The sequence below is a fragment of the Oncorhynchus mykiss genome, chromosome 2 (assembly GCF_057628025.1).
Source record: "Oncorhynchus mykiss isolate SJ-2025 chromosome 2, ASM5762802v1, whole genome shotgun sequence".
Lineage (NCBI taxonomy): Eukaryota > Metazoa > Chordata > Actinopteri > Salmoniformes > Salmonidae > Oncorhynchus > Oncorhynchus mykiss.
The window spans coordinates 24,121,221-24,138,915 of NC_143023.1; the positions used below are offsets into that span (position 1 = coordinate 24,121,221).

General features: G+C 43.5%; 1 protein-coding gene across 2 annotated transcripts in view; it reads right to left on the bottom strand.

Annotated features, from left to right (window-relative positions):
• The window catches only part of LOC110538828 (glutamate receptor ionotropic, kainate 2), a 254,022-nt gene that overhangs the window by 105,485 nt on the left and 130,842 nt on the right, over positions 1-17,695 (bottom strand). For both annotated transcript variants that reach the window (XM_036943381.2, XM_036943390.2), the window contains exons 8-10: positions 16,624-16,767; positions 9,765-9,872; positions 8,714-8,827 (exon numbers count right to left, since the gene is read on the bottom strand). In XM_036943381.2, coding sequence (XP_036799276.1) covers positions 8,714-8,827; positions 9,765-9,872; positions 16,624-16,767 — 366 coding nt within the window. The remainder of the gene's footprint in view (positions 1-8,713; positions 8,828-9,764; positions 9,873-16,623; positions 16,768-17,695) is intronic.

A 17,695-nucleotide genomic window follows, 5' to 3' on the forward strand; every position in this document is an offset into this window, starting at 1 on the left:
GGCTTTAGAAGCTTCTGCTAATTGACAACATTTGAATCAACTGGAGGTGTACCTGTGGATTTATTTCAAGGCCTACCTTCAAACTCAGTGCCTCTTTGCTTTTCTTTGGAAAAATACAAAAATAAATAGTTTTGCTTTGTCATTATGGGGTATTGGTGTAGATTGATGATTAAAAAAATAAACAATTGAATCAATTTTAGAATAAGTCTGTAACGTAACAAAATGTGGAAAAAGTCAATGGGTCTTAATACTCTCTGAATGCACTGTACATGCCGAGTGATATAACTAATTGCTTTGGTTTGGTGAGATTATTCTCTGACCACTACAACAATCTTCTGTCAGGGAATTGAAAGGGATCAATAATATAGCCGACTAGCCCAATAATCTGCTATCCAACTCAAAGAGATCTCTTTCCCTCTCTTTCTCCCCCTCTCCCTCCATCACTTTCTGTCTTCCTCACTATCTTTCTCTTTCTCTCCTGTCTCCTGTATTGGTCCTTTTAAACATTCCCACCCTCTCTATCTATCTATAGACCTTATCAGCTGCTCTCCTCTCTCCTCCTCTCTCTGTTTGTAACCTAGTCAGAGGAGTGGTGAGGAGCCAGCTAAAAAAAGAGGGTGTTCAAGGGCATAAAGGTGCGATGCATGATGGGTAGTCTGGCAAAGCCACCTGAAGTTTAACTTTGAAGCGGACACGGCCTCTGTGCAGTGCACTCAAAAAGTATTTGATGTATAGTATTTGAAAGGAGGAAAGATTTAGTAAACCAATTAAGAACATCTAGACGAGAGAGAGAGAGAGAGAGAGAGAGAGAGAGAGAGAGAGAGAGAGAGAGAGAGAGAGAGAGAGAGAGAGAGGGGGGACACTGACAAAGGTGACTGAAAAGCTTCTATAAAGCTACTATAAACCTAACAGAGAACTAAACATTTTACGTTTAAAGTAAATACCCTGCTGTAGCCCTTTCATGCAGTCAAATGACTAGTGGCTTCTTGTGGAATGTTATTAAGTTATACACTACTGTTCAAAAGTTTGGGTCACTTATAAATGTCCTTGTTGTTGAAAGAAAAGCACATTTAAAAAAAATAAACATCAGCATTTGTGGGTTCGATTACAGGCTCAAAATGGCCAGAAAAAAAAAACTTTCTTCTGAAACTCGTCAGTCTATTCTTGTTCTGAGAAATGAAGGCTGCTCCAGATACTCAACTTGTCTAAAGAAGGCCAGTTTCATTGCTTCTTTAATCAGGACAACAGTTTTCAGCTGTGTTAATATAATTGCAAAAGGGTTTTCAAATGATCAGTTAGCCTTTTAAAATGATAAACTTGGATGAGCTAACACAATGTGCCATTGGAACACAGGAGTGATGGTTGCTGATAATGGGCCTCTGTACTCCTATGTAGATATTCCATTAAAAAATCTGCCGTTTCCAGCTACAATAGTCATTTACAACATTAACAATGTCTACACTGTATTTCTGATTAATTTGATGTTATTTTAATGGACAAAAGTTTTTAGTTTTTCTTTCAAAAACAAGGACATTTCTAAGCAACCCCAAACTTTTACACTGACAGTCGGAAATCTGGTGTTTCTATGGCAAACGGTTTTGTTACATTTCAGTCTTCTGTGATGTACTTAACGTGTATTATTGGGATGCAAACAAAAACAATTATACATTTCAACTCTATAAGTGACATGGTACAGGTTTCTTTTTTTAAGCCCATAACCATGTGTGTGAGATGTATACTTTCGATTCAAAGTAGGTTTGTTTAAGACTACCAAGAAACACTCTGAGTGACCCTGATTTAGCCGACTGCAGTAAAAGGTTCAAATCAAATCAAATGTTATTGGTCACATACACATGGTTAGCAGCTGTTAATGCAAGTGTAGCGAAATGCTTGTGCTTCTAGTTCCGACCATGCAGTAATATCTAACAAGTAATCTAACAATTTCACAACAACTACCTTTTACACACAAGTGTAAAGGAATGAATAAGAATTTGCACATATAAATATATGGATGAGCGATGGCCGAACGGCATAGGCAAGATGCAGTCTGGGGGCGTCCCGTCAGAAAGTCCAGGACCCAGTTGCACAGGGCGGGGTCGAGACCCAGAATCTCGAGCTTAATGAGTATGGAGGGTGAACAGCATTCTCAATGAACAGCATTCTTACATAGATATTCCTCTTGTCCAGATGGGTTAGGGCAGTGTGATTGTGATTGCATCGTTTGTGGACCTTTTGGGGCGGTAAGCAAATTGGAAGGGGTCTAGGGTGTCAGGTAGGGTGGAGGTGATATGATCCTTGACTAGACTCTCAAAGGTCTTCATGATGACGGAAGTGAGTGCTACGTGGCGATAGTCGTTTAGCTCAGATACCTTAGCTTTCTTGGGAACAGGAACAATGGTGGCCCTCTGTTGTGGTTCTGTTAAGAAGCCAGAACCACATCCTCTCATACAAAAAAGATAGGGGCTAACGAGTAGTCAACAATAATTACCAATGTAAATCATTCACCCATGAGGACATCAATTGTAACATACATGAATGCTCCAGTATGCTAATTGAGTCGTTTGTAATGGACGTGGACAGGCCTTTAGCCCCCCCTCCCACTGTTAGACATAAACTGTAATCTCCTCTCTCTGAATAGGCCTCTTTCTCAGTGCTGCCATGTTTTTCATTGGAATATGTATTATCTAGCACAATGAGCACAATGTAGCTATTGTCAGCCCGTTTGCAGCATATAACCTCTCACCTTCTGTCAACTGTGAAAGAGTGTAATTATCATAAACAGGCAGAGGGCCCATTAACACCTAACACTGTTTTATTAGTCTGTCTGTCTGTCTGTCCATAAGGACAACAAAGGAAAGTATTATACAGCACTTGTTATTTTCAATGGGGTCCTGAATACATTCTGTGGAAATGTTCTTCCCTGGAAATTGAATTATGAGCGGATAACAGCGCTTTAATCCCAATTAATCGTATAAACACAGTGTCTGTGTATGCGTGCCTGCGTGCGCATGTGTTTGTGCAGGCACGCTTTGTGTGTGTGTGTGTGAGGGGGGGCTGAGGTCAGAACCACAGGAAGTGTCTGACAACGTTACACGCTAGCTACACGCTAGCGGCCTGCTACATGTGGAAGGTCTGGCATGCCACCTCCTGATCCTGTCTCGTGTTGTGATCCCCCGCAGATGGAGAACTAGAAGCATCTTTCATTTCAAACAGTGGGGGTGGCAAGAAAATCTAAACAGACTAGCTAGCTATCTCTGTATAGCAAAGCTTATTAAAGTACTTCTGTATTTATACTGCTGATCTGGAGAGTCACTCACCCTTGAATGCAAAATCACCTTGATTCTTCTAAAATGTAATATGTGACCCAATGAAAATAATGTGTCCCAATGATGCTGACTCATTTGAGCATTTATTTTAGTTTTATAATGATTGGACCAGTATGCTACGAGGCTACCGCCTAGAGCAAAGAACAAAGAGAACCCACTCAGTGCTCTCTACGTGTCATGTAGAGTCGTGGAAGACTTCCCATAGGCTCACTGTTTAATCAAAGTTTAACTCGAAGAATCTGAAATGGTCAAACTAGAAATAGTGATGAACAATTCTGAAATACCCAAATAATACAACCAATATGCTGTTTATGAAATATATTTGACATAATTCTGATTTCAAAGTCAATTAGTGAAGATAAATAGTTGCTTGAATGTATGTACCTTAAAAGCCATGATAAGCACTGTGAAAAATCAGATTCCGCTATATGGGGAAAAGGGTATATTATATAATGAAAACAAAACTGATTCATTCTCCCTCTCTCTCTGTGTGTCTCATCTCTCGTGTCTCTCTCTCTCTCTCTCTCGGCTCCACTGATCCTCGGGGAGCCCAACAGAGCGTGTGTGGATTTGTACCTTTTAATTCAACCCGATCGGCAACGCATATATCCAGCAACTGTAGTAAATAAAAGTCAACATCAAATTCTGTTTCAATTAAAAGTTCTTTATGTCTGGCATACTAAATACCTATTGGCAGAGATGAGCCCTTCCAACATGGGAAACAAGGCTACAAGAGGTGTGATCTGTTGGCGAGCACTACTACGATTAGTTCCAGGGTGTGATTCTTCGTGTTGTATGTATGTAATGTGTCAGAGAAGAGGCCTTTTCACATCAGCTGCACCATTTCTAAAGTGAAAAGGAGCATAGTGCAACCTTATCAGTAGCAAAATCTCACACGTGTGATGTGGAGTCATGGTACACATAGGACTACTGCCAAATCAAAGTTGGACACTTATAGTTAGAAGTGGTCAAACTAAAAAGGATGATGTACAACTTTAAAATAATCAACTAATACTACAAAAAGCCTATTTATGAAAATTACATATTTGTACAAAAGTATGTGGACACCCCTTCAAATGAGTGGATTCGGCTATTTCAGCAACAGGTCTATAAAATCGAGCACACAGCCATGCAATCTCCATATACAAACATTCACAGTAGAATGGCCTTACTGAAGAGCTCAGTGACTTTCAATGTGCACCGTCATGGGATGTTACCTCTCCAACAAGTCAGTTTGACTAATTCCTGCCCTCCTCGAGCAGCCATTGTCAACTGTAAGTGCTGTTATTGTGAAGTGGAAATGTTTAGGAGCAACAATGGCTCAGTTGCGAAGCTGTAGGCCACACAAGCTCACAGGACTGCCGAATGCTGAAACACGTTGCGCATAAAAATTGTCTGTCCTCGATTGCAACACTCACTACCGAGATCCAAACTGTTTCTGGAACGAACATCAGCACAAGAACCGTTCATCGGGAGCTTCAAGAAATGGTTTTCCATGGCCCAGCAACCGCACACAAGCCTAACATCATCATGCGCAATGCCAAGCATCGGCTGGAGTGGTGTTAAGCTCACCACCATTGGACTCTGGAGCAGTGGAAAGGCATTCTCTGGAGTGATGAATCACGCTTCACCATCTGACAGTCCGACGGATGAGTCTGAGTTTAGCGGATGCTCGGAGAACGGTACCTGGCCAGATGCATAGTGCCAACTGTAAAGTTTGGTGGAGGAGGAATAATGGTCTGGGGCTGTTTTTCATTGTTTGGGCTAGGCCCCTTAGTTCCAGTTGAAGGGAAATCTTAACGCTACACTATACAATCAAATCAAACTTTACTTGTCACATGCGCCGAATACAGCATGCATACTTACAAGTTCTTAACCAACAGTGCAGTTCAATATTTAGTTTATTTACCAAATAAACTAAAGTAAAAAATAATAAAAAGTAACACAACAAAATAACAATAACGAGGCTATATACAGGAGTCAATGTGCAGGGGTACAGGTCAGTCTAAGTAATTTGTACATGTAGGTAGGGGTGAAGTGACTATGCATAGACAATTAACAGCGAGTAGCAGCAGTATAAAAACAAATGGGGGGGGTCAATGTAAATAATCTGGTGGGCATTTGATTAATTGTTCAGCGGTCATATGGCTTGGGGGTAGAAGATGTTAAGGAGATTTTGGTTCTAGACTTGGCGCTCTGGTACCGCTACCGTAAGGTAGCAGAGAAAACATTCTATAACTTCAGTGACTGTCTTTGACAATTTTTGGGCTTTCCTCTGACACCGCCTAGTATATAGGTCCTGGATGGTAGGAAACTTGGCCCCAGTGATGTACTGGGCCGTACTACCATCTGTAGCACCTAACGGTCAGATGCCGAGCAGTTACCATACCAGGCGGTGATGCAACCGGTCAGGTTGCTCTCGATGGTGCAGCTGTAGAACCTTTTGACGATCTGGGGACCCATGGCATTCTGGATGATTCTGTGATTCTGTGTTGCAACAGTTTGGGGAAGGCCCTTTCCTGCTTCAGCATGACAATGCCTTATCCCCATTGAAAACCTTTGTGATGAATTGGAACGCCGACTGTGTGCCAGGCCAAATCGACCCAACATCAGCACCCGACCTCTCTAATGCTCTTGTGGCTGAATGGAAGCAAGTCCCAGAAGAGTGGAGGCTGCTATAGCAACAAATGGGGGACCAACTCCATATTAATGCCCATGATTTTGGAATGAGTGTCAACATAATTTTGGTCATCTAGTCTATATTTGAAACGGGTTTGATTTCAAAGTTGGTTTGTGAAGAAATTCAGTGACTTGAGTGTCTGTGCTTTGACTAAAGAAACCAAAAGAGGAGCCATGAAGTGTATGAAAAGACAAGGAAATAAAGTAAATAAGCTTGAAAGGTTGATTTGTCTATTCATTTCTTTAGATTCCCATGACCTGTTACCTTAGTAACAACTCCTTACCCTTGGAGCCTTGATTCCGCTGAACGGGGGAAATAGTTTATAATACAATGCATATATAGCTGATCCCCCAGCCATTGCAGGTGTGCAGAGCCAGAGAGACATGTTTGACAGATGATGGGTAGAACAGGTTCTCAACAGGATATAGTGTTGCACTAGCTACTTATGGTTGATTATACCGTCATTTAGCTTAATGAACCTTTACAGTAGTTATTTGTCAGTGTGAGGTAATTATTGAGTTTTTCACATCTGTCTCATTCATGATCATTATTATACTGTGAGTCTTGTTTGCATTGCTTGTGTGAGTGTGTGTAACACAAAGATAACACTAAGGTTAGAAGCACAGATCTAGACCTGGGCACAACATATTCATATTAAATCTAACTTTCATGTTTAAATTGCCAATGGAAGTTCTCTCTCTCTCTCTCTCTCTCTCTCTCTCTCTCTCTCTCCCTCTCTCTCTCTCCCCCTCTCTCTCTCTCCCCCTCTCTCTCTCTCTCCCTCCCTCCCTCCCTCCCTCCCTCTCTGAGAAAGAGATTAAGTAAAATAGTTGGAGAACACATTGGGAGGGATCTTGGACCATTCCTTCATACAGAATCCTTCCAGATATCCTTTGTCTGCGCTTATGGACTGCCCTCTTCAATTCAAACCACAGGTTTTGATAATGCTAAAAAGTAATCTAATTCATGCAGTTGCAGTAAACCAGTTGTGAAATACTACGACTTCCTCAATTACCACATGGGCATACTGTGACATTAACCACCAGTATAATACCAGTATGAGGTCTTAGAAGTACTGTCAATTTAACTACCAGTCTATTACCAATATGAGGTCTTGACAAAATGGCCAAAACTCTTTTGATTAGTTCAGATCTCTGAGGCATTGAAAATTAATTACAGCTCCACCTTTTAAAGAGGGGCTTGTAATCCTTCAGTCTGGCATGAAGAAAATGAAGAGAAGTTGGATAAAAGTGTGCATCAATCTAATGTAACATACCCAATTATTGTCAGCCCTCCCTCTTTTCTCCTCCCCTCAAAGCCAGCCGTGATCTCACCATGACTCAATCCTGATGCACCAATTACAGACATTTAGAGTCTTAACTAATAACAGCAATTCAATCAGAGCACAGCGGCAGCATGCATGGGAGAGGTAAGGCAAGCGCAGCACGGGATAAATAATGACAAACCGCAATTTGGTTGATATTGTTATTTTTACGCTCTGCTTCTTAATAATAGGATCGTAAATTGCCTTAACTTTCTTGATTCTAGAAGCTTCCTGTTTAGTCGTGATGAGTCAATTGCGGCAGGCTCTGGTATGGTTTTCAGAAGGAGGAGATAGGAGGCATGGAGTCGTCGTGTAGACTACAGAATCCCTACAGCACCTGAGCAGACTTTCTTTACAACTCAAAGTCGACTCCAGCCCAACAGATAGACACCACAGGATGTGGAGTGATACGCCCTGTCACGTCTGCTCCTCCCCTCCGGCATACGACGTCGCCAGAGTACTAACCACTGGTTCTGGGATTCATCATTACGCACACCTGGCACTCATCATTACTCGCACCTGTGTATCATTATGATTCACACCTGGTCTCCATTACCTTCATATGTCACTCTCCTATGTTCACTCACCAGTTGGTATTGTTCTTGTGTATCGGCATACTGCCTTATGTCAGTGTCGTGTTCTTGGTTTTATTGTTGTATTAAAACGTTTCACCTGCTTCCTACTCATCGCCCCATCATTACACACTCATCATTGAAGCTAAGATGTTTTTATAATTCTTCTATAGAGTGAATAATAACAATACACAGGATGTTTATAGTGCTTTTCTAAAATGCCAAAGATGGTTGGATGAAGCCTGAGTAAGTACAGCTGTGAGTTGGTCTGTGTGACTCATAGAGAAGCATTAGAGATCCTAGGGCACTCTTTAACTTCCCCTGAATGTCTGGGTTTAACATCACTGGGTAGAGAAACAACTCCTCAATAGAGGGACTAATAAAATGCGAGAGAGAGAGCCTTAAACCAGGAAATCTTATTGGACAATCAATCAGCCAATTAGCCCTGCCTGAAACTGTTCTCAACCAATTGGAAAGGGACCTCTCCACAGCAGTGAAGTGAAGTGTGGACTGGTAATTTAAAAGTGGTGTACTTTCGGCTACTTTCATTCAATTCGCTCACAGGCCGACAACCATCCTGAGAAATTCAAGTGGATCAATTTTCAAAGAAAATGGCCTAAAAACTAAAAAGGAATAACACCTTTTCCAGGAGTCAATTAAGTCTTAGAGCAGTTCTGGACATTCATAATCACTTATGTAGACATGGTAGAACTCTGTTATAGCACCCAGCTGACAGTTAGTACAGCAATTTAAGTTCTCTATGAAAAGACAATACGTGTCTACCCCAGAACAAAGACAGAATGGTACTTACCAGTATGGTGGAGACAACTAGAGATCTGTTGGCTAAGGAGTCTGTGACATTGGATGTCTTCCCCTTCTGGTGGTCTGTCATGTTCAAGCCACTAGGAGGGTCCCATGTTCCAATCTGAGGGGAAAAACACAGACAAAACATTAGAATTTAGTGCACTTCAGTTATATCTTCCATACAGAAAAACTGTTCAGGGGAGAGTGTGTCTATGAGAAAATATGATGGGAGGTGCGTTATTACAAACACGCACGCACCCCCCCCCCCCCCCCCCACACACACACACACAGACACACACACACATACAAACACAGACACACACACACGACACACACACAGACACACACACACTCCTCTTCCACAGAGAGCTAGAGGCAGATCCTTATCCTAGATCAGCTCGTATATCACATCTCGCAGGTTAAGAGTTAAGACCTGCTGTCAGCCGTGTCCTAAAGGTGCTGGAGAATTCTGGGAATGTGTGCTTGAGCTGAAGAGGTGGAGTACTGAGTGTATGTGTGTGCATGTGAGTGAGTGTGTAAGGAGGGGTTGGTGGAAGCAGCAAGAAGAGCAGGAGGAGAATAGGGGCGAGCCTGCAGGGGCCTCTCATCCTGGCGGTGTTATTATCTTAACCGCTACAGGGCTTCTCATCTCAGCAGACACTCTGCAGCACCAACCCACTACAGCCACAACAGCCCTGCTCCTCTCTCTGATGCCCACTACTGAGGCCTTAGAGATGGCTGCTTTGTAATTGCAAATCAACTGTTTAATTCAGCCTTCATGAGGTTGGAGGGCTCCTGAAGGTTTTTTCATGAATCGAGTAAATTATTCATGGAGGCGCAGACACACGCCACAGAGAGAGACAAGGAGGTCAGGAGCATCTGAGAGGCACACACAGGGGAGCATGTGTGTAAGGAGGGTGTGTGTGTGTGTGGGTTGGTGCTTGGATCTGCTGTGTTGGCAAGCTTTCTTTAATGAATGATCTCCTCCATAGACGTGCACACATGGTCATGTATTATAAACTTGCACACTCAAACACACACACACACTCCCCTAGTACCTTCTCCAGTCCGTCCTCCTTCAGACTAATCACATCCAGGTCAAAGTCTGTCCTCAAGCCGTTGGTTCTGTTGAAAGTGATCCGCCCAGTCAAGCCATCCCAGTGGGCCTGGAGGAGAGAAAGAGAGAGGGGTAGGAAGCGAGAGAGGGAGGAAGGAAGGGAGGAGAGACAGAAAAAGAGAGAGAGAAAGCAAGAGTGAAAGGGAGAAAGGGATGGAGAGTGAGGAGAAAGAGATGGAGGAGGGAAAGAGAGATAGAGATTCATCATAACCAAAGAGCAAGAGGTCACAGGAGCTCACTCATTCTCAGCAAAATAGAGACATTCATTATTCATTAGAGTTCACCTTTAAGCAAGGCGCACAAGTACACAAAGGTACGCTACACACACACACACACACACACACACACACACACACACACACACACACACACACACTGTATATTAATTATTAATACCACATACACAAACTCTATACAGCTTTCTCCAGGACACAGACCCTTTTTGGACGTAATTCTGATGGTTACTTTAGTAACAGTGAGATAGTTATTACCCAATCTGTAACAATATAGGCACTGCTTTGGAATGCTGAAAATAAAAGGGGCCCTAAGCACTGAACTTGTCACACCCTGATCTGTTTCACCTGTCCTTGTGATTGTCTCTACCCCCTCCAGGTGTCGCTTATTTTACCCAGTGCATTTATCCCTGTGTTTCCTGTCTCTCTGTGCCAGTTCGTCTTGTATGTGTCCAAGTCAACCAGCCGGTTTCCCCGTTCTCCTGCTTTTTGCATTCTCCTTTTTCTAGTCCTCCCGGTTTTGACCCTTGGCTGTTTCTGGACTTTGTACCTGCCTGACCATTCTACCTGCCTTGACCACGAGCCTGTCTGCAACTCTGTACCTCCTGGACTCTGATCTGGTTTTGACCTTTTTGCCTGTCCACGACCATTCTCTTGCCTTCCCCTTTGGATTATTAAACATTGTAAGACTCTGCCTCCTGTGTCTGCATCTGGGTCTCGCCTTGTGCCTTGATATAACTCTCTTGTGTTACATTGCATGGCAAATGTTGAATTCTGTGCCTTTTTCTTAGAGAAGAAGGAGCACCTGAGTTAAAGCGAATGTTATTTCAGAAAGAACCTGTAGTATGACTCATCTAACGTCATGTTATTACAGGCTCATAAATGTCACATTGTTCCTCTTTGTTGGGAAGAGAGAACTAGATGAAAGAAGATTGTGAATTTCCAAAACATAACTACAATTACCTGCCTATGTTGGACATGGTTATATTGAAAATAACAGTGGAAATTGGTACCTTTGAATAAATCTGTGTTAAATAGATATAGTATGTTAAGTGTAATGTTAGCCTGTGATTCAGTGATAGTGTAATGTTAGCCTGTAATACAGTGGTGATTCAATGATAGTGTAATGTTAGCCTGTAATACAGTGGTGATTCAGTGATAGTGTAATGTTAGCCTGTAATACAGTGGTGATTCAGTGATAGTGTAATGTTAGCCTGTAATACAGTGGTGATTCAGTGTTTGTGTAATGTTAGCCTGTAATACAGTGGTGATTCAGTGATAGTGTAATGTTAGCCTGTAATACAGTGGTGATTCAGTGATAGTGTAATGTTAGCCTGTAATACAGTAGTGATTCAGTGATAGTGTAATGTTAGCCTGTAATACAGTGGTGATTCAGTGATAGTGTAATGTTAGCCTGTAATACAGTGGTGATTCAGTGACAGTGTAATGTTAGCCTGTAATACAGGGGTGATTCAGTGATAGTGTAATGTTAGCCTGTAATACAGTGGTGATTCAATGATAGTGTAATGTTAGCCTGTAATACAGTGGTGATTCAGTGATAGTGTAATGTTAGCCTGTAATACAGGGGTGATTCAGTGACAGTGTAATGTTAGCCTGTAATACAGTGGTGATTCAGTGACAGTGTAATGTTAGCCTGTAATACAGTGGTGATTCAGTGACAGTGTAATGTTAGCCTGTAATACAGGGGTGATTCAGTGACAGTGTAATGTTAGCCTGTAATACAGTGGTGATTCAGTGACAGTGTAATGTTAGCCTGTAATACAGGGGTGATTCAGTGACAGTGTAATGTTAGCCTGTAATACAGGGGTGATTCAGTGACAGTGTAATGTTAGCCTGTAATACAGGGGTGATTCAATGATAGTGTAATGTTAGCCTGTAATACAGGGGTGATTCAGTGACAGTGTAATGTTAGCCTGTAATACAGGGGTGATTCAATGATAGTGTAATGTTAGCCTGTAATACAGGGGTGATTCAGTGACAGTGTAATGTTAGCCTGTAATACAGTGGTGATTCAATGATAGTGTAATGTTAGCCTGTCATACAGTGGTGATTCAGTGACAGTGTAATGTTAGCCTGTAATACAGTGGTGATTCAATGATAGTGTAATGTTAGCCTGTAATACAGTGGTGATTCAGTGACAGTGTAATGTTAGCCTGTAATACAGTGGTGATTCAGTGACAGTGTAATGTTAGCCTGTAATACAGGGGTGATTCAGTGACAGTGTAATGTTAGCCTGTAATACAGGGGTGATTCAGTGACAGTGTAATGTTAGCCTGTAATACAGGGGTGATTCAATGATAGTGTAATGTTAGCCTGTAATACAGGGGTGATTCAGTGACAGTGTAATGTTAGCCTGTAATACAGGGGTGATTCAATGATAGTGTAATGTTAGCCTGTAATACAGTGGTGATTCAGTGATAGTGTAATGTTAGCCTGTAATACAGTGGTGATTCAGTGACAGTGTAGGGAAAGGGGGATACCTAGTCAGTAGTACAACCGAATGTATTCAACTGAAATGTGTCTTCCGCATTTAACAAAACCCCTCTGAGTCAGAGAGGTGAGGGGGCTGCCTTATTCAACATCCACATCATCGGCGCCTGGGGAACAGTGGGATACCTGCCTTGCTCAGGGGCAGAACGACATATGTTTACCTTGTCAGCTCGGGGATACGATCCAGAAACCTTTCGGTTACTGGCCCAATGCTCCTACCCGCCAGGCATTAATAGTTCAGTGTTAGCCTGTGATACAGTGGCCATGCAGTGATAGTTCAGTGTTAGCCTGTGATACAGTGGCCAGGCAGTGATAGTTCAGTGTTAGCCTGTGATGCAGTGGCCAGTCAGTGATAGTCCAGTGTTAGCCTGTGATACAGTGGCCAGGCAGTGATAGTTCAGTGTTAGCCTGTGATACAGTGGCCATGCAGTGATAGTTCAGTGTTAGCCTGTGATACAGTGGCCAGGCAGTGATAGTTCAGTGTTAGCCTGTAATGCAGTGGCCAGTCAGTGATAGTCCAGTGTTAGCCTGTGATACAGTGGCCAGGCAGTGATAGTCCAGTGTTAGCCTGTGATACAGTGGCCAGGCAGTGATAGTTCAGTGTTAGCCTGTGATACAGTGGCCAGGCAGGGATAGTTCAGTATTAGCCTGTGATACAGTGGCCAGGCAGTGATAGTTCAGTGTTAGCCTGTGATACAGTGGCCAGGCAGTGATAGTTCAGTGTTAGCCTGTGATACAGTGGCCAGGCAGTGATAGTTCAGTGTTAGCCTGTGATGCAGTGGCCATGCAGTGATAGTTCAGTGTTAGCCTGTGATACAGTGGCCAGGCAGGGATAGTCCAGTGTTAGCCTGTGATACAGTGGCCAGGCAGGGATAGTTCAGTATTAGCCTGTGATACAGTGGCCAGGCAGGGATAGTTCAGTATTAGCCTGTGATACAGTGGCCAGGCAGGGATAGTTCAGTGTTAGCCTGTGATACAGTGGCCAGGCAGTGATAGTTCAGTGTTAGCCTGTGATACAGTGGCCAGGCAGGGATAGTCCAGTGTTAGCCTGTGATACAGTGGCCAGGCAGGGATAGTTCAGTATTAGCCTGTGATACAGTGGCCAGGCAGGGATAGTTCAGTGTTAGCCTGTGATACAGTGGCCAGGCAGGGATAGTCCAGTGTTAGCCTGTGATACAGTGGCCAGGCAGTGATAGTTCAGTGTTAGCCTGTGATACAGTGGCCAGGCAGGGATAGTTCAGTATTAGCCTGTGATACAGTGGCCAGGCAGGGATAGTTCAGTATTAGCCTGTGATGCAGTGGCCAGGCAGTGATAGTCCAGTGTTAGCCTGTGATACAGTGGCCATGCAGTGATAGTTCAGTGTTAGTCTGTGATACAGTGGCCAGGCAGTGATAGTTCAGTGTTAGCCTGCGATACAGTGGCCAGGCAGTGATAGTTCAGTGTTAGCCTGTGATGCAGTGGCCATGCAGTGATAGTTCAGCGTTAGCCTGTGATACAGTGGCCAGGCAGTGATAGTTCAGTGTTAGCCTGTGATACAGTGGCCAGGCAGTGATAGTTCAGTGTTAGCCTGTGATACAGTGACCACGCAGTGATAGTTCAGCGTTAGCCTGTGATACAGTGGCCAGGCAGTGATAGTTCAGTGTTAGCCTGTGATACAGTGACCATGCAGTGATAGTTCAGTGTTAGCCTGTGATACAGTGGCCAGGCAGTGATAGTCCAGCGTTAGCCTGTGATACAGTGGCCAGGCAGTGATAGTTCAGTGTTAGCCTGTGATACAGTGGCCAGGCAGTGATAGTTCAGTGTTAGCCTGTGATACAGTAACCATGCAGAGATAGTTCAGCGTTAGCCTGTGATACAGTGGCCAGTCAGTGATAGTATAGTGTTAGTCTGTGATACAGTGGCCAGGCAGTGATAGTCCAGCGTTAGCCTGTGATACAGTGGCCAGGCAGTGATAGTTCAGTGTTAGCCTGTGATACAGTGGCCAGGCAGTGATAGTTCAGTGTTAGCCTGTGATACAGTAACCATGCAGAGATAGTTCAGCGTTAGCCTGTGATACAGTGGCCAGGCAGTGATAGTATAGTGTTAGTCTGTGATACAGTGGCCAGGCAGTGATAGTCCAGTGTTACCCTGTATGTCACTCTGGATTGACAGTGCAGTGGTGTATAAAGACCATCAGGCTAAACAGTGGTGTCATTTATGAGGGCTGGCTGGTGTCCACCCTAGTACTGGTCCACAGGCTTAGAGAGAGAGAGAGCACTAGAGGTGGCGAGATGTGAGATTATTTGTGCGGCGGTTCGAGACAAAGAGCTTTAAAATGTCAAAAGCCTCATCCCTCCATTCGTCCTCCCCACCCTCCAGCCACACCACCCCCGAGACAGTGTGAGTGTTAGCAAGGTTCTGGTGAAATCTCACAGAGCAAACAGAACAGGACAGGGTAGCTAGGCTTTACAGACCCTAAATATAGCTGACAGACAGGGACGTTTGGATTAACCACCCCAGTTTCCAGAATCTATCTAGCACACTGAGGAATAATTAGCCCAGATTAAGATCATGTAGGGACATGATATGAAAACAGGGAGACAGGTTTAAGATTAAGATGGTTGCTGCTCTCGGAGAACTATGAATGTACATAATATAAAAATGCAGTTAAAAACAAAGCCTTTTTCTTTCATTTACATTGATTTCTTTGATCGCCCCATTGTGCCCATCCAGCTTGTCTCGCTGTATGTCTCTCTTGTGTCTCTCTCCTATGTGTGTGTAGGCGTTCTCTCACTCTTTCATTCTCTCTCTCCTATGTGTGTGTAGGCGTTCTCTCACTCATTCAATCTCTCTCTCCTATGTGTGTGTAGGCGTTCTCTCTCTCTTTCATGCTCTCTCTCCTATGTGTGTAGTCGTTCTCTCACTCTTTCATTCTCTCTCTCCTGTGTGTGTAGGTGTTCTCTCACTCTTTCATTCTCTCTCTCCTATGTGTGTGTAGGCATTCTCTCACTCTTTCATTCTCTCTCCTATGTGTGTGTAGGCGTTCTCTCACTCTTTCATTCTCTCTCCTGTGTGTGTAGGTGTTCTCTCTCTTTTTCATTCCCTCTCTCCTATGTGTGTGTAGGCGTTCTCTCTCTCTTTCAATCTCTCCCCTATGTGTGTGTAGGCGTTCTCTCTCTCTTTCATGCTCTCTCTCCTATGTGTGTGTAGTCGTTCTCTCTCTCTTTCATTCTCTCTCCTATGTGTGTGTAGGCGTTCTCTCACTCTTTCATTCTCTCTCCTATGTGTGTGTAGGCATTCTCTCTCTCTTTCATGCTCTCTCGCCTATGTGTGTGTAGTCGTTCTCACTCTTTCATTCTCTCTCTCCTGTGTGTGTAGGCGTTCTCTCACTCTTTCATTCTCTCTCTCCTATGTGTGTGTAGGCATTCTCTCACTCTTTCATTCTCTCTCCTATGTGTGTAGGCGTTCTCTCACTCTTTCATTCTCTCTCCTGTGTGTGTAGGTGTTCTCTCTCTTTTTCATTCTCTCTCTCCTGTGTGTGTAGGCGTTCTCTCACTCTTTCATTCTCTCTCTCCTATGTGTGTGTAGGCATTCTCTCACTCTTTCATTCTCTCTCCTATGTGTGTAGGCGTTCTCTCACTCTTTCATTCTCTCTCCTGTGTGTGTAGGTGTTCTCTCTCTTTTTCATTCTCTCTCTCCTATGTGTGTAGGCGTTCTCTCTCTCTTTCAATCTCTCCCCTGTGTGTGTAGGCGTTCTCTCTCTCTTTCATGCTCTCTCCCCTATGTGTGTGTAGGCGTTCTCTCTCTCTTTCATGCTCTCTCTCCTATGTGTGTGTAGGCGTTCTCTCACTCACTCATTCATTCTCTCTCTCTCCTATGTGTGTGTAGGCTCTCTCTCACTCACTCATTCATTCTCTCTCTCCTATGTGTGTGTAGGCGTTCTCTCACTCACTCATTCATTCTCTCTCTCTCCTATGTGTGTGTAGGCTCTCTCTCACTCATTCATTCTCTCTCTCCATGTCCATCCCTCCCCTGCCTTTTCAGTGGGCCGGTGTGTAATGTATAATACTACGTACATCTTTGATGAGGGCCATGAATCTGTTCCCAAAGCGCCAGGGTTTGTGTCTGTTGCACTGTAGGGAGCTGACAGTGATCTGCTGAGACTGCTGCACGGCCACGGCCACCACGTGCACGGCATCGTACATGAGCGCAGCGTCCGTCTGGGAAACAACAGAGAGAATTTAGAATTTAAATGTTTTATATATACTGAACTAATATATAAAACGCAACATGCAACAATTTCAATGCTTTTACGGAGTTACAGTACACATAATGAAATCAGTCAATTGAAATATATAAATAAGGCCCTAATCTATGGATTTCACATGACTGGGCAAGAGTGCAGTCATGGGTGGGCCTGGGAGGGCATAGGCCCACCCACTTGGGCTGGCGTGGTTACACGTGGTCTGCAGTTGTGAGGCCGGTTGGACGTACTGCCAAATTCTCTAAAACAATGTTGGAGGTGGCTTATTTTAGAGAAATTAACATTAAAGTATTTGGCAACAGCTCTGGTGGACATTCCTGCAGTCAGCATGCCAATTGCACGCTCCCTCAAAACTTGAGACATCTGTGACAATGTTTTGTGTGACAAAACTGCACATTTTAAGAGTGGCCTTTGAATGTCCCCAGCACAAGGTGCACCTGTGTAATGATCATGCTGTTTAATCAGCTTCTTGATATGCCACACCTGTCAGGTGGATGGATTATCTTGGAAAATGAGAAATGCTCGCTAACAGGGATGTAAATACATTTCTGGCCAACATTTGAGAGAAATTAGCTTTTTCAGCATATGGAACATTTCTGGAATCTTTTATTTCAGCTCATGAAACATGGGACAAACACTTTACATGTTGGGTTTATATTTTTGTTCGTATAATTTCATCAGTCTGTTGTCCTCACTTGCTTCAATATGTCCACCATTGTTCCTGTACCCAAGAAAGTGAAAGCAACTGAACTAAATTACTATTGCCCCGTAACACTCACTTCTTGTCATCATGAAGTGCTTTGAGAGACTAGTTATGGATCACGTCATCTCTATCTTTTCCGACACCCTAGGCCCACTACAATTTTCAAACCGCCCCAACAGAT